Raw genomic sequence first — 22344 nt, 5'->3', positions numbered from 1 at the left:
GAGCCCACCAAACGCGCATCATTGTTGAGAGACAGCACTAAGCTCTTAACCGTAGCATTATCTGGAGCAGGAAGTGACAATTTATTCCTCTTGGGTTCCTGCTTTGAAGGAGAGCTCGCAGGTGCATCTTGGTTATGCTCCAAGAGCAAAGGATTGCTTGGTTTGGCAGTAGGCAATGAACTCGCAAGGCTTGAGTTCGGTGTCGCCGGAGAAACCCTCTTTCTGTTGTTCTCAACGTCATCCATGGCCACATCTCCCCTCAAACTTTCTGGATCCTCTTGCTCAGTCCACATCTCGTTGCTCCTCTGAGACGGACCACGGCCTCGCCTGCGTCTACGCCCCGATCTGCCACGTCCTCTTCTTTCCCCCGGTCCCCATCCCGGTCCTCTAAATCATGATGCCCGAAGATTCTTAAAGACCAGAGCCTCAGGAGGATGAACACCGTCGCCATGCTCCTTGAATTGATGACCAAGGTGGCCACAGACAGCGCACCAGTCAGGTAAGCGCTCGTATTTTACCAGCAAGATTTTCCTTTTACCTTCTTTCACCACCGAGACTGCATTTTTTAGAGGGCGATGGACATTGATCTTGACCCTGACCCGGACAAAATTACCTTCAAAGTCATGTGACTTCGGTTCAGCGTATATGTACTGCCCAATCTTCCCTGCTAGAGCTTTGATCATCGGGAAGTAACCATCAGGAAAGTTGTGGATTTGAGCCCATATATCCAGCATGTCCAAGTTAACTTCTGATGGTTTAGTGAACCCATCATACTCTGCCAGTACCACCGCGTTCCCTTTGAAGGTCCAAGGTCCCTCCATCATGACACGTTCCCAATCGCCGAGGCAAGCAAATTGCATTGTGTACAGGTTTTCTTCAAGCGGGCGGATCTTTACCTCCTGCGCCAGATCCCAGGCAGCCCTCATATTGCGGTAGAACCAATATTGGCTGTAACTCTTTGGGGTGTGAACTCTTGCGATGGCCATCCAATGCACAGCCGCTTCCGCTGGAACATCTTGCTCTTCGAAAACCACGTCGTCGAGATCGTCCTAAGTGATGCCCAGGTTTTTCATCATCTCCTCGACATCCGCCGCCTCGGCGCCAGAACCCGGCACGCGGCTAGCCATACCTCAAGAACCCTAACCTGACGACAGTAGATCACCAGGTTTTGACGAAACCCTACCTGCCTACCTGCCTCCACAAAACCTGCCGGGGCCGAGGTCGAGAGGCGGAGAACGCCCAGGATCAACCCTAGCCCGGCTGGGAACCGGAGGAAGATCGGCGAGGGGAAGAGTTAATCTCAACGGCGGCTCATGGAGTCGCCGAGAGGAAACAAAAACCCTAACAGGAGGGGACGGAAATTACCTATGTTCAGAATTCAGGTGATGCTGACTGCTGAGAGGCGGCCATTGCTTGAGAGTTGAGAGGGCCTAATTCACCGCATTCCTATCAGCCCCAGAAGGTCGTTGCTTGGGAGGGCCTAATTCTTGAGCGGGCCATTTCTGGTGAACTGTTTATGGCCCAAGAGCTAGTGTTACTTTTTTTAGGAGGAAAACTAGTGTTACTTGGGCAACTCGTCGGCTCAAAAAAGAAAAAAACTAGTGTTACTTGGGCAACTCGTCGGCTCAAAAAAAAAAACTTGGGCAACTCGCAGCTTCAAAGGCAGACCCTGTTTGGTTTTTAAAGGATCTGCCCTGATCCGACGAACGGCGCCGATATTAGTTTCATTTTGATGGTGGAAAGTGTAAGTGTGCGGCTGCTGCTCCGCCTCCGTAGTCCAAACACGACCAAGTTTAATCATACAGCAATCAGCAGAGCCGATGGTCCGACCCGACCGCCGGAAATGGAGACGCACAAGTGGTGTGGTGGTGGTAGAAAGCGGTCTAAACAAGTGACCAAGCCCGCCGATGCCAATTGAAAAACTGACCAGGGCATCTATCGATCTACTGTATCTACAAATCAATCCACGTTGGGATGAGGGCGCCATTCCGGTCGATCACAGAGCTGGGCCCAGCGTCCCATACCCAGACAGCGATTGACGCGAGCTCGAACGAAATTACTCTCCCAACCCCCGCTATGGCGATGCGCTAACCATGCATCACCATTACAGTTCATATTACAACCCTCAAAAATGAATTTCTCTACAGGCTTAGGGCTCCTTTGATTCAAAGGAATTATTTAGAATTTTTGAAGGATTGAAACCCTTAGGAATTTTTCTTATATCGGCCCTTTGATTTTTAGGATTGGATCCCATAAAAATTTATCCTATGAAATCTTTTGTACTACATTTTATAGAAAATCTAACATCCACTTCAACCTTTTTTTTATAATTTCTTTGTTTTTCATGTGGCATCAAACACTCTTTGCTAATCCTATAGGATTCAAGTTGACATGCCACTGCAATTATACCTTTTCTATTCCTACATTTTTTAAATCCTGTAAATCCAAGAGGCCCTTAGCTTCAGTTCGTGATTCTCGAATGACATGCAGGAAATCGCCTTTTATTCATACCAGGCTTTGGATCAGGCGCTCATATCTCACGTGTTAAGTGTGTATATAGTGCAATCTGTCGTTACATCACAGTTTGGTACTACTAGCATTTCTGAAGCTACTTCTGCAGTGTGCTCACCGAGACGCACCTGAAATTCAGACTCTGTTTGCGTTTCTGAAGGTGCTTTTGCAGTGTATTCACAGTTTCTGAAGGTGCTTTTGCACACCTGAAATTCAGACTCTGTTCTGAACTGTGGCGAGGGCAAAAGGGCGAATTCGACCTCGCGATCTCCGCCACCGCCACCGCCCGGCGCCCACAGGTCTCACCGGTCACCACCGATGGTTTCCGTCTTACCACCACCACCACACCCCACCTACCCCCGCTCCCGCAGCCAACCCCGCGCCCTCCCCCGTCTTCTAATTCCAAACCCAGCTAAATCCCGCACCAAACACCGCAGCCCAACCAACCCCCAACCCGAGCGTAGCGAGGGACACAGCCGCGCGGGTGGAAGGGGAGGTTCCCGGCCATGGATTTCCTACAGGGGCAGAGCGTCGAGACCATGGTGGCCGTAGCCGTCGCGGTCGTCGCCGTCGCCGTGGGCGGCGCGCTCCTCCTCCGCCGATCCAAGAGGCCCAAGGGTATGTATATATGTATGTATGGTTGCGCGTATGTTCGGCAGATACATGCGTGCTTACATGATATTGCCTGTGATTCGTATCCTGGTTGGCCCGAATCCGGCAGCTTCCAATTAGTTCTCGCTGAGAGGCCGTGGAGACGAGGTCGCCGATTCGGCCATTGTGCTGTGAAAATTGCTGAATTCGGTTTGTGAGCTGGTGCTTTTTGGTGGTGACAGACACTACCTGCTGGGCTTGGTCTGGGCAGTGGCCATTTGCGGTGTCGATGCTGCTCGCTATATGGAGATGATAAACCAATGAAGTGTTTGTTTTCCTTACTAAACTGAACCAGCCAAGTATTGTTCGTGTTCAGACAAGTCTGTTGAACGATTAGAAGATATGAGCCGTACTTCAGTGAACCCCAGTGGCAGAGTGCCGTGGTTATTTTTACTGCCGGCTCCATTTCAGGAGGCCTAAGCGGAGCGGAGCTGTGCTGCTAGCAGATTTTCCCAGTGTGTCTTGGTTGATTTAGTCTTACCATGTTATCATCAGTATTCACTATACTTGAAAAGAATTATTGCCTGGCTACAGGATCTAAGCAAAGGAATCCATTTGACCTGCCTAGTGGCTAAACCTGTTACGCCTGTTGTGAGATTATGGAGTTAGATGTGCTACTGATGAGAGTTTAATAACTTGGCACCTATTATTCTGCAACATCTTTTTTTGTTTTGTTTGTCATGGGTAGTTCTGTCGAATCTTTTTAAGTAATTGCCTGTGGAATTTCACACCTCATTCTAGCATTCATTACTTCTTTCATTCTTTGTTTCATTAACCAAATAAAAAAATTGCTCGAGCATTCTTTCTGCTATTGGAGGGTAATATGCTGTAGCTTAATGTCATTCTTCGTGCTCTTTTTGTCCCCATCAGGCTGCTTGGATCCTGAGAACTTCAAGAAGTTTAAACTTGTGGAAAAGACACAAATAAGCCATAATGTTGCCAAATTCCGATTTGCTCTTCCAACCCCTACCTCTGTGTTAGGCCTTCCAATTGGTCAACATATCAGTTGCAGGTTTGAATTATGTGCTGCTTCTGAGTTCTGAAGTTTGCTTTTATAATGTACTCCCTCCGATCCAAATTAATTGGGCTGTGTCAATTAATTCGGATCGGAGGGAGTACTTCTTCTAAATTTTAAATCATGTTAATGTTCCCTCCTTTTATTCAGAGGTCAAGATGCTACCGGTGAAGAAGTAATCAAGCCTTACACACCTACTACATTGGATTCTGATCTAGGAAATTTTCAGCTTGTTATAAAGGTATGTGTTCATTTCTTTATACTACAATAATATTGGTCAACAATCTTATATTTTTGCTCCACATGATTGTGTGTTCAGCTGTAGTTTCTTCACCTTTTCTTTTTTTAATATTTCCTTTTCCCCAAAATGCAGATGTACCCTCAAGGAAGAATGTCGCATCACTTCCGTGAAATGAAAGTTGGTGATTATATGTCTGTGAAGGGACCTAAGGTAACACTCTTTTTTATCATGAGCAACCTGTGTTAGGTTCATAAGAAATAGCTGCTTGCTAAGCCTGAAAATTTCCTTTTGCTCTGGTTTAGCCAGCACAGGTGTCGTTTTTTATAGTCCACATTCACAATGCATGCTTATTTGCCATCTAATTATAAGTTTAACATGGGTTGTTCTCTGATCTAGGGTCGTTTCAAGTACCAAGTAGGACAAGTGAGAGCTTTCGGAATGCTGGCTGGTGGATCTGGCATTACTCCGATGTTCCAAGTAAAAAGAAGTTCAAAGTTCTATATTACAGTCAATGATGCTACAAAGCGGTTTCTTTGGTCTCCACTAACAATCTTTTTTCTGTTCTCACAGGTTGCAAGGGCAATTCTTGAGAACCCTAATGACAAAACGAAGGTTCATCTAGTCTATGCAAATGTCACACCTGAAGACATTCTTCTGAAGGTGGAATCACCGTCCTCTTTTCTGTAGAAACCCTTTTTTGGTTTTCGTGCAGTTATCTGATACAGAAACCATATCCAAGACATATATACTTTGCAACTCTTGACCCATTAGACCGGAGTTACTGTGAGCATATATGACACATTTTACTAGAACTTTATAAGGTTGTTATCACTTATCAGCGATGTATCTACTCCGTATAGTTGTTGATGATATAACACTTGGATGCCAAGTATTGTTTTCCCTTATTCCCTTTAGGATATTTTAGTGTAAAATATCTAGAATGTCCAAGGTGATTCAGAACTTGCGCACAACTTGTACTACGGTAAAAGGGAACTAGTCACACAGTAATTTGTAATTGGAACTTACATACAACTTCCCTGGCTTCCTTTTTTATTATAAATATTAAACCATCTATAACTGAATACATGAATTACAAAGTTACTCAAATCATGAAAGCAGCATGGGCTTGAGCCAAGGGATGTTCTTGTATGATGGACGCACTTCACTAGTGCTGTGCTATTTTGCTTGGTACCGACTTTATAGGTCTGTTTAATCTGTGCAGGAAGAGCTGGACAGCCTGGCCGAAGAATATCCTGACCGCTTCAAGATCTTCTACGTGTTGAATCAGGTTCACCCTATGTTCTTATGTTTTAACTAGATGTGCATATCAAATCAGTACACTGCATTTATTATGCGGAAGCACGTCAGTAGTTCTGTTCGGAAACAATGGATCCAGGACTTTTCCATTTATTGGGAACTACTAGTATAAGTAGGTGCAGAATTTCTGTTATGACTCACAGCAACAACATGGGGCAGGCTGTTGATCGTTGAACACATGGTAACGTAGTGCTGCTAGATAATTGCAGGACAGAGCTGTATGCATAATACCGGTCACAAGATAGGTTTTGAATAGTGTTGGACTACTTAAAATAATTGAAGGGGAGCCTTGGTGCAGTGGTAAAGCTGCTGCCTTGTTAGCCAGCCGTGGAAACAGCCTCTTACAGAAATGTAGGGAAAGGCTGCGTACAATAGACCCAAAGTGGTCGGACCCACCCCAGACCCTGCACAAGCGGGAGCTACATGCACCCGTCTGCCCTTTTTTATGTGCTAAATATATTTTGATTGGATGAATACCATGTTCTTTAATAAATCCGCATTATGAATTTGTCTTTTATCTGCTAAAAACAACTGTGCGCTCTCATTGCCCCTAGTCCAATGGTACAGAGTTACATCCAGAGTCACAACTTCCATTGCACTATAAAGGCATTTGCAACAGAATCTCATACTGTCGTTTGCATTTGCAGCCTCCTGAAGTCTGGAATGGTGGTGTTGGGTTTGTGTCCCAGGACATGATCAAGACCCACTGTCCAGCACCTGCTGAGGATATTCAGGTAAAGTAAAACTCAAGTGTTCATTCCTTGCAAGTTGCAACTACGTTTACAAGAAAGCACAAGTGGTCATTTTCCAGGAAACTCCAATCTGTATCGCCTCTCCGAGATAACGCGGTTTTTCTTTGTTATATTCCAGATCTTGAGATGCGGCCCTCCTCCGATGAACAAGGCGATGGCTACGCACCTCGAGGAGCTCGGATACACAAAGGAGATGCAGTTCCAGTTCTAAGTTTCCGGAGTACAGAAAAATAAGCCCCCCACGCTCTACATTATCCAGCATGGGGACTGTCCGACCCCTCTTGATATCTTACAGAAGCAATGCATTTTTAGTCTTGTAGTACCTCCATTTTCGTGGCCAAATGTTAGCTGCACACCTTGGCAGAGGCGCAAATTTCTTTCGACTCCACTTTTATCATTATTGGTTTGAAACATGAGCATTGGATGGGTCCATTCGAGCGAAAGAAATCGTGGCATCACCTTTTTTTTGGGCGAACAACATCACTCATTGGTAAAAGTTTGTATTTTTTTTCCCAACGAATAAGTAGGGTGGTGCCTTCTGAGCTGCGTAGCTCGTGGTGTTGAACATGCTAGGGCGTATGGTATCTCTGTGGATACGTACGTAGAGATCAAAGACAACAGAAATAGTTGAATCATCAATTTGGTGCTGTCGAGCATTTGGTTCGGCCTGGAGGATCAATTGAAGCTCGAACTTGGAAAACACTATATGGGCTACAGATGTTGCAGCAAAAGAAAAAAAAAATTGCTTGGAAAACTGTGCTTGGTGTCCTCCCCTCTTACCGGGTGTTAGCTAATAGACACATTATAACATCATCAAGTCAGTGTCCTAGGTGCCCTCTGGAATGTGAGGATATCAGACATACGTTATTCAGACATGGGACGATCTCTTGCTGCGTGTAACAAAGAAGTTTCTTATGCGATTGATGCAGCTATCACAGGAGCATTGGGTATCAGAAGGGAGGTCGTTTTGGCTAATGAGATGTTTGGGTTGATGAACCTCCTAGTTTTATTATTTCCTTGCTTGTGGATGATGTAGCATCTATTTGATAGCAATAAAGTGAGCCATGATGATATTTCCTCAAAAAAAATAAGACAACAGAAATAGTGTCTTGCTTGTGGATGATGTAGCATCTTTTGTGGACAAATTTTGAAGCTAGATATACACTCTTTACCGGACGAAGGGAGTATGTTGGTAAAACTTGGTGCACTAATCCATGATATAGACTAGCAAGGCCTCCTTTGTTCGTAGGAATAGGAAAAAGTGAAATGACATACATATCAAATCCTACAGGGAAAGAGACGTCGTCATTTGATTAATATGATAAGATTTTTTTCATTAAATCTAGGCTAATGTGTTTTTTCTATGATATACAAGGGATCGACTCCTATCCTACACAGGAATAGGATTATATTCCTATAAACGGAAGGGCTTCAAAGAAATTTTTCCTACAAAACTCCTATAAACCAAAGAGCCCTAAAAAGTGGAGGGCCACTAGTACATGAACTTTGGCTATATTGGCCCATTCTAGAGCTCATTTGATTCAAAGGATTTTCATGTGAATTTTAGAGGATTAGAATCCATAGGAATTTTTCATGTTAGTTGTTTGATTCATAGGATTGAATCTTATAGGAATTTTTCTAAGGATTTTATATACTACTTCCCCTATGATTTCTAGCATCCATTCAAACCTTTTTGAAAGAATCCTTCATTTTTCTTATGATGCAATCAAACAACCCAAAATTCAGTAGGATTGAGATGAACATGACATCCAATCCTACGTTTTTCCTATTCCCACATTTTTCAAATCATGCGAATCAAAGAGGCCCTAAGCTTTGGCTCCGTTCGTTTCTTGTCCATTTTGCTGAGTCTGTTTTTACATATTCTTTGACTTGTAGACAACAACAATTTTTTGGATTTTTTTGACTACCCAAACTTCCATTATAACTTGTTAAGTAGGACTAGCTGGGACCCCCGGTAAATTATCTCACAACATGAGTCCTATTGAACGGTAGTCGCAATAGTCACCACCTATGAGTGCGGGTCAATAAACTCAATCCCTGAAATCTTTCTCATTGCCAGGGTTGAAAATCCACCCTTATAAGGAAACATTGTTTCTTGTTTGTGGGGGAAAGGTTGGTCTCATTCCTAGTGTTGGAAGAGGAGCATGAAAGGGCGAAATAATAGGTCCCAGAGGGTTCTCGTTTTCCTTCTGCTTTCCGCGATTTTCTCTGTTTTATCACATTTTTCTGATTTTTTTCTATGGGTTCTATGATTTCTTGAAACTTTTCTAACATTTCCTAAATTGTTTCCATTTTCTTGAGGCAAATCTGTGAAAACATGGTCATTTTTACAACTAGATGATTCCATGCACGTTGTTGCAAGGAACTTTTTCAATATATTTCAATGATATTTGGCTATATGAATTATGGAACATGAATATTGGGAGCAACTGCAGCAACTAGCGAGTGAGCGAGGCGCCCTAATGGGCCGGCCCACCATGCTAGCGATCGAGCAAGGGTTCTAGGCGACACGAGCCATATTGCTCGCAGCGAGCAATATGTAGCCATCACCCTTTTTTGTCCCCCAACAGACAAGTATGATGGTGCCACTTGCAACGGTTTTTCTCTTCTTATGCCTTCTGAGCCGCCTAGTTGTGTTAACATGCTAGGGTGTATGGTATCTTTGTGAGTACATGCACACGTTGATATTGATACGCCTTTTCACCTTCTTTCACCCTTTGCAGCAATATACGAGAGCGCCATAAAGAGATAAAAATGTGAAAAGTCATGGGAAAAAACGAGAAGAAATGTTGAATAAGAAGTCGTAAGTCCAGGTCAAAGACAACAGTTTGATTAACATACCTTTGATGTATTGCCCGTAAGGGTATGTGGTAAATCTTGGTCTAGACTGTCACTAGTCTATGGGCTTTTGCTATATGGTGGATTCTAAGCTTTGGCTCTTTGTTTCTTGCCCACTTTGTTGACTGTCTTCTTACATCTTCTTTGACTTGTTGACCATAACAATTCTTTCGGCTTTTGTTGACTGCCTTACTTCCATTAAGGTATCCTTTGGTTCATAGTATAGGAAAGTCATAAGTGAGATGACATGTTTCTCAAATCCTACAGAGAAAGAGATGTTATTTCGTTCATTAGGATATGTTTTTTTTCATTGGGTCTATGCTAATGTTTTTCTTCCTTGGTTCCTTTCCTCTAGATGTAACATCCCAATTTTTAATTTGGATGTTATACATAGATCATCATATGCATATCATATTTTATTTGCATTTTGATTATGATCCTAGATATCTTAAGCAACTCAAGGATCCAAGGAGAGAGTTGGAGGTTTCACAAAATTTTCATATTTGAATTTAATTCAAATTTGAAAAAGAGGATCAATCTGATTTTAATATTTTCTCTTCAATTATTTCTAATAAAAAGATAAATGAGAGAAGATAAAATGACTTCTTCAACAGAGGAGAAATATTGGAGAAGAAATTTTAAAATCAAATTATTTATTGATGTTTTTATTTGCTATTTTATTTGAATTAAAGAAAAAAACATGCATATTTGAAAATTGCATTTTAGTCTAGAAAAATGTTCATATTGTCCTGAATATTAGGTTTTGGACGGTGAAAATTCTTTCTGGATTTTTTAGAATTTTTATATTTTATTAGGATTTTTGTTTGCGGAGAATTTTTTCTTTTTTTAAATGTTCCTGGGTCGGCCCAGCTCGCGCGCCGCCTTCCTCCTCGCCCGGGAGGAGTCCCCGCCGCGGCCACATGGGGAGTCCGGCTCGGACTCCCGCTCCGGCGCCCCCTCGCCCAAGCCACCGCCCCGCCCTCCCGGGCTTTATAAGCCGAGGCCCCGCCTCCCTCTCCTCCTCATCAAGCCGCCGCCGCCGCCTTAGACACCGCCGCCGAGCCGCCGAGCCACCAACCCACTGCCGCCGCCGGAGCTGCCCCGTCTCGCCGCCGACGCCCGCCGCCGAACCCCGCCGGATCCCGCCACCGTCGAAACCACCGCCGCCGGTTTTCTACGGTTAAATGTAATAAACCGTTCGGCTTCTCCGGTTAATTTTTTAGATCGGTTTTTATTTTAGTTCGTTAGTTGACGAACGTTCACCCATTAGTTTCCTATAACGAATGATTTCGTTCGTTAGTCTCTGTTAGCGAACGTTCGTTCGTTAGGTTTTTTTTTGTTTTATTTTCGGCCAGGGACCGATCTGTGAATAATTTTCTTGCAAATTAGTCCTTGATCTTCAAACCTTCACTACTTTTTTGCTCGTTTATCCAAATCCAGTGAAATCGATGCCAAAATCTTCGTCTTGTTTCCCTCTATCCAGATAATCAACTTAAACATGATTTTGAAAAATTAAAATTTGGTTTCAAGCAGATTCGAATTTGAACTTCTTTTGTTACAATTTGTGTTTCGTAGCTCCGAATCGATTGATTCTTTTTGCAAATCGGAGCTCTTCTCTTGAACTTTCTGTTCAGATCTTTTCTTTTCGGTTTGAACTTTGCATCTTATGCTTGAGTGCTTATGTATGCTATTGTTTGTTCATGATAGAGTTTCTGGAGTGCGAGGCTTGCTACTATGAATCACTAGGGTTTTCAGATCATCAGCAAGGCAAGTAACACTTTGATCATATCCCTTTAATACCCAGTTTTATGCATTGTTTTAAACCCTCAAACATTGCATGAGTAGGATTTGGTAACATGTGGGTATTGGGAAGTAGTTGAAGAGATAGAACCTATTGCCTTATATCAAACCCTGGGGAGTAACTATGTTATGCTTATACTGCTATGCTATGCTCGTAGACATGGTTTGGTTTGAGTGATTCATGACAATTGTGAGTATTATTATGAATTAAGGGATAACCTAAAGTGGCTACTTTAATACACATCTGGGTGGATTGTTTGTGGGCACCTGGGGAATCCAGTGTTGTCCAAGGAGATCCCGGGGCATCTGTGTGATCATCCTATGGTTCGCCACCCAGGCTCAAAGGGATCATAAGATTATTCATGCTAGAAACTTCTGTGTGCAGCCACATGCCATTATGGGCTCTGGCATAATTGAGTAAGTTGTGGGAAACCTTTCCATGATGGGCTAGCAGATGTAGGGGATTGAAGGTGTACTGACCTATCTATCGGTTAAGGGGACCTCTTCGGAAAGACTGTGTCTCGGCCATCCATTTCTCAAACATCATGCAGTGCGAGAAATTCAACGGAGCAGGTCGAGTCTTGTGGGGAAAAGTGCGCAAACCTCTGCAGAGTGTACAAACTAATCATGATTAGCCATGTCCCCGGTTATGGACATCTTGAGTATCTAGTACTTGAATTATTGATTTGATCTCATCACTTTACTTAATTAATTTGTTGGGTTATTAATTATTATTTTGGGATTGAGATGGGGTTAGCATTCTCAATATTATCAACAAACTTTGTAATTAAATAAAATATATTCCTTTGTTGTAGGGAAAAACTAGCTTTATGAAAATGATAACCATAGAGCCTCCACCAGCCATATATGCATGTAGTGATAGCTGTTATTTGTTCATTTCTCTATAGTGTTATCTTGTGAGCATATTCCATGTGCTGACCTACACAGGCTGCAACGTATTATGTTGCAAAGTTTCCAGACGAGGAGTAAGGTACGCTGGGTCATTGTCATGCACTCAGTTTTGCCATGGAGTTGGATGGACTCTTCTACCTTCGAAGCTTCCGTTGTTATCTTATTTAGATGGCCTTCAGCCATATTATTGTAATAAGTTCTCTTTTGAGACATTCGATGTAATAAGTATGTGATTGAACTCTGTTATAAATCCTCGAGTATTGTGTGTGCCAGCAATACCGATCTAGGGATGACACTTAAGCACAGAGACTTGACCGTCTGAGGTCGGGTCGCTACAAGATGGTATCAGAGCACACGCTGACTGTAGGACGCGACCACTAGGACAAGCCACATGATACTCTTCTATACTCATTTCTGACTTCTCTCCATTTTCTACTCTATAGATGGCAGACCCAAGGAACAAGTTCACTCAACCAGATGAGGACACCCCTTTTGGACGACAGTTGAAGGAAGTCACTAGGTACATGAGCATCGGAATACCAAGTTTCACCGGGACCTACACCACCACCTTACCAAAAGAAGAGCATTGGACGATTCGAGTACATGTTCCAGGAAGGACATTCGCACCCATTACTGAGCCCATAGAGTTTCCTTTGATGCACCAACCTGGAGTCTAGGAAAGAGCATGGCCGCCCACATCGCCATGGGATGCATCGACGAGATCTACAACAAGGATCTTAAGGACACCATCTACCAGATATGTGGACGCCGAGATGAGCAATGGGAGATGATTAGCACCAGGAGGGATAAATCCATTGCAGCCTACACCCAGGAGTTAAATCAGCACATTCGACGTCAGGAGAACCAGATGTGCGCCAGCATGATAGACATGAAGAAGGTGATGACCAGGAACATGGAGCTAGAAGAGGAACTCAAGTCTACGCGCGATGGATATGAAGAAGAAATTGCTGTACTACTGGAGAAGAATGAAGACCCAAGGAAGAAGCTAGGAGTATTCACGGGGGATCCCGAACCTGAGGAGGACAACCATCCTGAAGACTACATCATAATCGACCACACCGACTCCGACCCTGACAACAATGATGAAGATAGTGATGTTGATTAGGAAGACGAAGCTGGAGCGGATATCATGGAGTCTTCCACCAATCAAAATTTCTAGTCGACTACCATATTATCAGTATTATTCCCCCATGTATATAGTAATAGTCCGAGTATTTTGTAACGGTAGTTTACATCGATTGTATGATCTTGTTTGAATTGAGTGGTGTGAAATAAATGTGTTTGTCTCATGTGCATATGGGACTCTCTTTAGACCTCACTCTATTTTATTCTCACCCCTCAAACCTATCAGATGCCTCCGATACGTGACCCCGGATTTGTCTTCCCACCGGAGCTCACTCAGTTGATCCAACAGCAGAATGCCTTGATGCAGTTGTTAGTCAAGAACCAAGGTAACAACAACAACAACAACCCACCGCCACTACCTCCAGTTGACAACTTAGCCCGTTTTCTGAGGTTGAATCCGCCGGTGTTCTCTAGTAGCACCGAGCCAATTGTTGCTGATGACTGGCTCTGCAAGATTGGAAGGGAGCTGACCACCGCAGGTTGCACAGATGCTGAGAAGGTGCGCTTTGCCACACATCAACTGGATGGACCCGTAGCCTCATGGTGGGAGAATTACACTGCCACTTTCCCCGTGGCCAATGTCACTTGGGATCAATTTCAGCAAGCATTCCGCACTACACATGTGTCAGCTGGAGCCATGAGTATGAAGAAGCGTGAGTTTTGCAACTTGCGCCAGGGGAATCATACTATGGCGCCGTACGTGGATGAGTTCAACAAGTTAGCTCATTATGCCCTAGATGATGTGGCCACGGATGCCGCGAAGTAGGAGAAGTTTATGGAAGGGCTGAATGATGAGCCAAGTATGCAGTTGATGGTGGCAAAATTCGCCAACTACCGGGAGTTGGTAGACAGGGCCCTTACGATTGAAGGCAAGCAACAGCAGATAGGGAGCCGCAAAAGGAAGTATGGACAGGGAAAGTACAACTCTAAAGCTCAACAGAAGCCTCGTTTTACCCCAAACTTGGGAGGACATACCCATCATAACTATGGAGGCCATACTCACAATGGAGGAAGCTCACATAACCACAGTGGACCTAAGAATGGGAATGGGAATGGAGGAAACAAAAATCAGAACCGTTCCAACCCAGCAACACCCGCTAAGAAGGATCTAAGTCATGTCACCTATTATAAGTGCGGGAAGACTGGCCACTATGTCAATGATTGTTCTGAGTTGAAGAATGGTAACGGAAATGGAAGTTCTGGGAAGAAGCCCAACCCTTTCACCAGAGGACAGGTGAACCACGTTAACGTGGAGGAAGTTGAAGAACATCCGGATGTAGTTATTGGTAAGTTTTTGATTAAGTCATTTACTGCTAGTGTTCTTTTTGACACTGGTGCATTTCATTCATACATATTGAGGGGATTTGTTGATAAGTTTAAGTTGCCCACCGTAGCCCTTAAGACACCTATGTTAGTAAGCTCACCCGGAGCGGAGTATATGGCAAGCAGAGGATGTTTTCAGATGCCATTGACCATAGATAGGCATGTTTTACCCTCAGACCTAATAATTTTGGAGTCACAAGGATTGGATGTGATACTAGGCATGGATTGGCTATCGATGTATGGAGGAAATATTGATTGTGCTAGTAAGTCAATTCTCCTCACCACCCCAGAGGGTAAACGGATCAAGTATGTGTCTCGGCATGCGCCAAGGAGGACTCAAGTAAATGCACTCTCACGAGTCATTCAGGAAGAAGTGCCAGTTGTGAAGGATTATCCTGATGTATTTCCAGAGGAATTACCACGCATGCCACCAGATCGGGATATAGAATTTTTGATAGAGCTATTGCCAGGAACCGGACCAATATCAAAGAGACCATATCGGATGCCCACAAATGATCTGGAGGAAATTAATAAGCAAATTAAGGAGTTATTGGAAAAAGGTTATATTCAACCATGTTCATCACCGTGGGGAGCCCCAGTGCTCTTAGTTGAGAAGAAGGATAGATCTTTGAGAATGGTTGTTGATTATCATGCATTGAATGAGGTGACGATCAAGAACAAATACCCACTACCGGTGATCAACGATTTGTTTGACCAGCTACAGGGAGCCAAAGTATTCTCCAAAATTGATCTTCAATCAGGATACCACCAGCTGAAGATTCGAGAACATGATATACCTAAGACAGCTTTTACCACAAGGTATGGGCTTTATGAGTACACGGTCATGTCTTTTGGATTGACTAACGCCCCTGCCTATTTTATGAGTATGATGAATAAGGTTTTCATGGAGTTCTTGGATAAGTTTGTTGTGGTGTTCATTGATGATATATTGGTGTACTCGAAGAATGAAGAGGAACACAAGGAGCATTTGTGATTAGTTCTCGAGAAGCTCAGGGAACATCAGCTATATGCTAAGTTCAGCAAATGCGAGTTTTGGTTGAAGGAAGTTGGATTTCTTGGGCATGTTATATCAGGAGAAGGTATAGCAGTAGACCCTACAAAGGTTAGTCTGTCACTGAGTGGTTGGCACCCACCATAGTTGGAGAGATCCGCAGCTTTCTTGGACTCGCAGGATACTATCGGAGATTCATTGAGACTTTTTCCAAGATTGCGAAGCCCATGACAGAGTTGTTAAATAAGGACACCAGGTTCAAATGGACCGAGGAATGTGAGGCCAGTTTCCAAGAGTTGAAGAAACGTTTAGTTACATCCCCAGTATTAATTCTTCCGGATATAAGCAAGGATTTCCAAGTGTATTGCGACGCTTCTCGCCATGGACTTGGAGGTGTACTTATGCAAGACAGAAGAGTTGTTTCATATGCCTCACGACAGCTTTGACCTCATGAGTTAAATTATGCCACACATGATTTGGAGTTAGCAGCCGTAGTACACGCGCTCAAGACCTGGAGTCATTTTCTTATTGGAAACCGTTGTGACATATACACGGATCACAAGAGTTTGAAGTATATCGTCACGCAGAAGGAGCTGAATCTCAGGCAGAGGAGATGGTTGGAGATCATAAAGGGTTATGATATGAAGCTGTATTATCATCCAAGAAAGGCCAATGTTGTAACAAATGCTTTGAGGCACAAGAGTTATGTCAATACTCTCCTAACCGAAGGATTACCACAGGAGTAAGCCGAAGATCTCAGGGAGCTTCGATTGGATATAGTTCTGAGAGGTTTTGTTGCAGCATTGGAGGTTCAGTCCACATTATTGAGAAAGATTCGAGAGGCGCAGAAGACTGATAAGGAGATAAAGGAGATAAAGGAGAAGATGGGCAAAGGAAAAGCCAAAGGGTTTCATGAGGATGAGCACGAAACTTTATGGTTTGAGGATCGTATTTATGTGCCCAATGATGCGGAGATCAGGAAGTTAATACTGCAAGAGGCGCATGACTCGCCATACTCGATTCACCCCAGAAACACTAAGATGTATTTAGATTTGAAGGAACGTTTCTGGTGGACAGGTGATAACCCACAAGTATAGGGGATCGCAACAGTTTTCGAGGGTAGAGTATTCAACCCAAATTTATTGATTCGACACAAGGGGAGCCAAAGAATATTCTCAAGTATTAGCAGCTGAGTTGTCAATACAAGCACACCTGGAAACTTAATATCTGCAGCTAAGTATTTAGTAGAAGAGTAATATGATAGTAGTGGTAACGGTAGCAAAAGGTAATGATAAAAAAGTAATGTTTTTGGTATTTTGTAGTGATTGTAACAATAGCAACGGAAAAGTAAATAAGCAAAGAACAATATGCGGAAAGCTCGTAGGCAATGGATCGGTGATATAGAATTATGCCGGATGCGATTCATCATGTAACAGTCATAACCTAGGGTGACACAGAACTAGCTCCAATTCATCAATGTAATGTAGGAATGTATTCCGAATATAGTCATACGTGCTTATGGAAAAGAACTTGCATGACATCTTTTGTCCTACCCTCCCGTGGCAGCGGGGTCCTAGCGGAAACTAAGGGATATTAAGGCCTCCTTTTAATAGAGTACCAGACCAAAGCATTAGCACATAGTGAATACATGAACTCCTCAAACTGCGGTCATCACCGGGAGTGGTCCCGATTATTTTCACTTCGAGGTTGCCGGATCATAACACATATTAGGTGACTATAGACTTGCAAGATAGGATCAAGAACTCACATATATTCATGAAAACATAATAGGTTCAGATCTGAAATCATGGCACTCGGGCCCTAGTGACAAGCATTAAGCATAGCAAAGTAATAGCAACATCAATCTCAGAACATAGTGGATACCAGGGATCAAACCCTAACAAAACTAACTCGATTACAAGATAAATCTCATCCAACCCATCACTGTCCAGCAAGCCTACAATGGAATTACTCACGCACGATGATGAGCATCATGAGATTGGTGATGGAGGAAGGTTGATGATGATGATGGCCCTCCCGAACGGACTCCAGATCAGCCCTCCCGAGAGGTTTTAGAGCTTGGCGGCGGCTCCGTATCGTAAAACAGGATGAATCCTTCTCTTCTATTTTTTTCTCCCCGAAAGCAAATATATAGAGTTGGAGTTGAAGTCGGAGGAGCTCCAGGGGGCCCACGAGGTAGGGGGTGCGCCCAGGGGGGCAGGCGCGCCCCCACCCTCGTGGCTAGGGTGTGGGCCCCCTGGTCTTGATATTTTGCCAGGACTTTTTATTATTTCCAAAAAGACGTTCTGTGAAGTTTCAGGTCATTCCGAGAACTTTTGTTTCTGCACATAAATAACACCATGGCAATTCTGCTAAAAACAACGTCAGCCCGGGTTAGTTCCATTCAAATATGCAAGTTAGAGTCCAAAACAAGGGCAAAAGTGTTTGGAAAAGTAAATACGACGGAGACGTACCAACTCCCCCAAGCTTAAACCTTTGCTTGTCCTCAAGCAATTCAGTTGATAAACTAAAAGTGATAAAGAAAAACTTTTACAAACTCTGTTTGCTCTTATTGTTGTAAATATGTAAAGCCAGGATTCAAGTTTTCAGCAAAGATTATAAACTAACCATATTCACAATAACTCATAGGTCTCATGTTTACTCATATAAATGGCATAATCAACTAGCGAGCAATAATAATAAATTTCGGATGACAACATTTTCTCAAAACAATCATAATATGATATAACAAGATGGTATCTTGCTAGCCCTTTCTGAGACCGCAAAACATAAATGCAGAGCACCTTTAAAGATCAAGGACTGACTAGACATTATAATTCATGGTAAAAGAGACCCAGTCAAGTCATACTCAATGTAAACTAATAGTAATGAATGCAAATGACAGTGGTGCTCTCCAACTGGTGCTTTTTAATAAGAGGATGATGACTCAACATGAAAGTAAATAGATAGGCCCTTCACAGAGGGAGGCAGGGATTTGTAGAGGTGCCAGAGCTCAGTTTTGAAATAGAGATGAATAATATTTTGAGCGGTATACTTTCATTGTCAACATAACAACTAAGAGATGGCGATATCTTCCATGCTACACACATTATAGGCAGTTCCCAAACAAAATGGTAAAGTTTATACTCCCCCTCCACCAACAAGCATCAATCCATGGCTTGCTCGAAACAACGAGTGCCTCCAACTAACAAGAGTCCCAGGGGGAGTTTTGTTTGCAATTATTTTGATTTAGTTTGCATAAAGCATGGACTGGGCATCCCGGTGACCAACCACTTTCTCGTGAGTGAGGAGCGGAGTCCACTCCTCTTGAGAATAACCCGCCTAACATGGAAGATACGGACAGCCCTAGTTGATACATGAGGTATTCGAGCATACAAAACATGATATTTATTTGAAGGTTTAGAGTTTGGCACATACAAATTTACTTGGAATGGCAGGTAGATACCGTACATAGGTAGGTATGGTGGACTCATATGGCATAACCTTGGGGTTTATGGGATTGGATGCACAAGCAGTATTCCCGCTTAGTACATGTGAAGGCTAGCAAAAGACTGGGAAGCGACCAGCTAGAGAGTGACAACAGTCATGAACATGCATTAAAATTAATTGTAGCGACCCGACCTCAAACGGTCAAGTCTCTGTGCTTCAGTGTCATCCCTGGATCAGTAATGCTGACACACATAGTACTCGAGGATTTGTAACTGAGTAGCAATCACACACTTATTACATCGAATGTCTCGAAAGAGAACTTATTACAATAAATATGGCTTAAGGCCATCTAATATGATAACAGCGGAAGGCTTGGAAGATAAAGTGAGTCCATCAACTCCAATGGCATAGCTGAGCTGCACGACAACGACCTAACGAACCTTAGTCCTCGTCTGAAAAGTCTGCAACATAATACGTTGCAGCCCGAAAATGGGTCAGCACATGGAATATGCTGGCAAAGTAACACAGTAGAGCAAGAACAGAATAATGCTATCACTACATGCATATTTGGCTGGTGGAAAGCTCTATGGTTACAGTTTTGCGAAAAGCCAATTTTTCCCTACAACAAAGGAATAGATTTTACTTTAACTATCATGGTAGTTGAAACATCATTGAGAAGGTTCCTCCAACTCAATCCCAATTAAAGTAATTATCAACCCAGCAATTATTAATTTAGAGTGATGAGATACTTAAGATACTCCAAGTACTAGATACTCAAGATGTCCATAATCGGGGACACGGCTAACCATGATTAGTTTGTACACTCTATAGAGGTTTGCGCACTTTTTGCCACAAGACTCGATCGCCTTCGATGAATTTCTCGCACTACATGATGTTTGAGAAACGGATGACCGACACACAATCTTTCAGAAACATTAACTCTCTACTCCGGGCAGACCATACCAAACCTACAACCCACTACCTGCTGATCCACTTCTTCAAGAGCTTCACATAACTTACTCAACTATGCTAGAGCCCATAATAGCTTGTGGCTGCACACAGAAGTTTCTAGCATGAATCATCTCAGTTCCCTTTGAGTCTGGGTGGCGGTCCATAGGAAAATCACACGGAACCCCGGGATCTCCAAAAATACAGGCAACACTAGGTACTCCAGGTGCCTCAATCCACCCAGATGTATATTCAAGTTGCCACCTTAAGTTTAACCATTATTGAACAATCTCACATCTGTCATGGATTTCACTCACCCAAACCACGTCTACGAGCATAGCATAGCAGTATAAGCAATTCGTATAAGTAACTCCCAAGGTTTGAATATAACAGGGCAATAGGTTCTACCTCATCAACTACTTCCCAACCCACAAGTTAATGACATCCTAACCATGCAATGTTTGAGGATTGAAGCTAATGCATAAAACTGGGTGATAAAGGGGTATGATCAAAGTGTTACTTGCCTTGCTGACGATCCGTGAAACCTAGGGACTCCAAATAACACGCTTCGCACTCCGGGAATTCTATCGTAAACAAACAATATCATACATAAGCAACCAAGCAAAGAAGCATGGGTAAATCTTGAATAAGAAGATCTACCAGAAAGTTCAACTTAAGAACTCCGGTTAGCAAAAAGAATCAAATCGAACGGAGCAACGAAACTCAAACGGCGAAAGAAACAAGATCCGTTTACTAATCTGGACCTAGGTCAAATTTTACAGTAGCAAAAGCTTGTTCAAGTTGATTAAAAAGAAAGAGGGTCTCGAGACGAAGATCTAGGCGCTTGAATCGCCTGATTCCGACAAATGAGCGAAAAGAAAAACAAAAACGAAAATCGGATCAGAAATCGCGATCAGAAATAATCGCGGAAAAATCTGATAAAAGAAAACTGATGAACAGGCTAACAAATGAGCGTTCGTTGTCTGCAACTAACCGGCGAAAACCGTTCGTTAAAACGAACATACGGACGAACGTCCGCTAAAAAGAAAAACCGGCGAACCGATCTATCCAAAAAAACCTAGGGTTTTCTTAAAAAAACTGGATCAGTTTTTCTTAAAAAAACCGGGGGCAACGGCTACCTCGTCGGTCCGGCGAGACGCGATGATGACGGCGGGGCGAGGCGGGGGCGAGGCGCGGCAGCGGGCGCGGCTGCGACGGGGCTGCGGGCGGCGGGTGGTGGTGGCGGTGGGGAGGGGGGCTGGGTATTTAAGAGAGGGGGAGGGGTGGCTTGGGGAGGGGCAAGGGCGGCGGAGGCGGAGTCCTGGCCGGACTCTCGGTCCGAGGCGGCACCGCGGTGTCGGTCTCCTGGAGGAGACGACGTCGCGGGGGAGGCGGGCCGGCGGCTGGACTTTGGCCCAGTTAGGCACTGCACAACTTTTTTTAAACAATTCCGCCGAACAGAAAAAAAATCCTAGAAAATAAAATAAAAATCTAAAAATGCCAAAACAAATTTTCACCGTCTAAATAAAATATTTAGAACGAGATGAACATTTTCTTGGCCCTAAAATGCAACTTTGAAAAACGTTCAATTTTTCTAATGCAAATAAAATTGCAATAAAATCCAAATAAAAACAAATATTTGATTTTAATATTTTTCCTCCCATATTTCATTTATTTTGGAGAAGTCATATTATCTCCTCTCATATATTTTAATATGAAATATTTTCGGAGAGAAAAATAATTAAAACAAAAAATTCTCGTTCCAAAATTTGATAAAAATCAAATTTGAAAACCAGGGAAATCCCCAACTCTCTCCGAGGGTCCTTGAGTTGCTTAGGATTTCGAGGATCGCGAGACGAAATGCAATAAAATATGATATGCAAGAATGATCTATGTATAACATTCCAAATTGAAAATTTGGGATGTTACAAACCTACCCCCCTTAAGATGAATCTCGCCCTCGAGATTTGGGTTGGCTAGAAAATAGGTGTGGGTGGTCTTTGAGGAGATCATCCTCTCGTTCCCACGTGGCTTCGTCCTCGGTATGGTGGTTCCACTGAACTTTGCAAAACTTGATAACCTTGCTGCGGGTGACTCGACCGGCAAACTCCAAAATCTTGACTGGCTTCTCCTCATAAGTCAAATCATTGTCCAACTGAATCGCCTCCAAGGGTATGGTATCTCTTAGCGGTATATCGGCCATCTCAGCATGGCACTTCTTCAACTAGGAAACGTGAAACACATCGTGAACTCCTGACAGTCCTTCAGGTAACTCCAACTTGTAGGCAACTTCTCCCATCCATTCCAAAACACGATACGGTCCTACTAATCTCGGGGATAACTTTCCCTTGACTCCAAAACGTTTCACTCCTCACAAAGGTGATACTCGCAGATATGCTCTGTCTCC

At 43.3% G+C, this 22344-nt stretch overlaps 1 protein-coding gene across 1 annotated transcript; it reads left to right on the top strand.

Annotated features, from left to right (window-relative positions):
* The first annotated feature begins 2852 nt into the window (after positions 1–2852).
* On the top strand, positions 2853–6970 carry LOC119269368 (NADH--cytochrome b5 reductase 1-like). The gene is made up of 9 exons (XM_037551181.1): positions 2853–3129; positions 4033–4174; positions 4328–4418; positions 4551–4628; positions 4815–4895; positions 4989–5078; positions 5641–5706; positions 6383–6469; positions 6606–6970. The coding sequence occupies exons 1-9, from the start codon at positions 3018–3020 to the stop codon at positions 6696–6698; spliced, it is 840 nt and encodes a 279-aa protein (XP_037407078.1). The 5' UTR covers positions 2853–3017; the 3' UTR covers positions 6699–6970.
* The last annotated feature ends 15374 nt before the right edge of the window (positions 6971–22344 follow it).

Source organism: Triticum dicoccoides, chromosome 3A, assembly GCF_002162155.2.
Source record: "Triticum dicoccoides isolate Atlit2015 ecotype Zavitan chromosome 3A, WEW_v2.0, whole genome shotgun sequence".
Lineage (NCBI taxonomy): Eukaryota > Viridiplantae > Streptophyta > Magnoliopsida > Poales > Poaceae > Triticum > Triticum dicoccoides.
The sequence above is the reverse complement of the archived record's forward strand: the minus strand, read 5'-3'. Positions and strand labels throughout refer to the sequence as shown.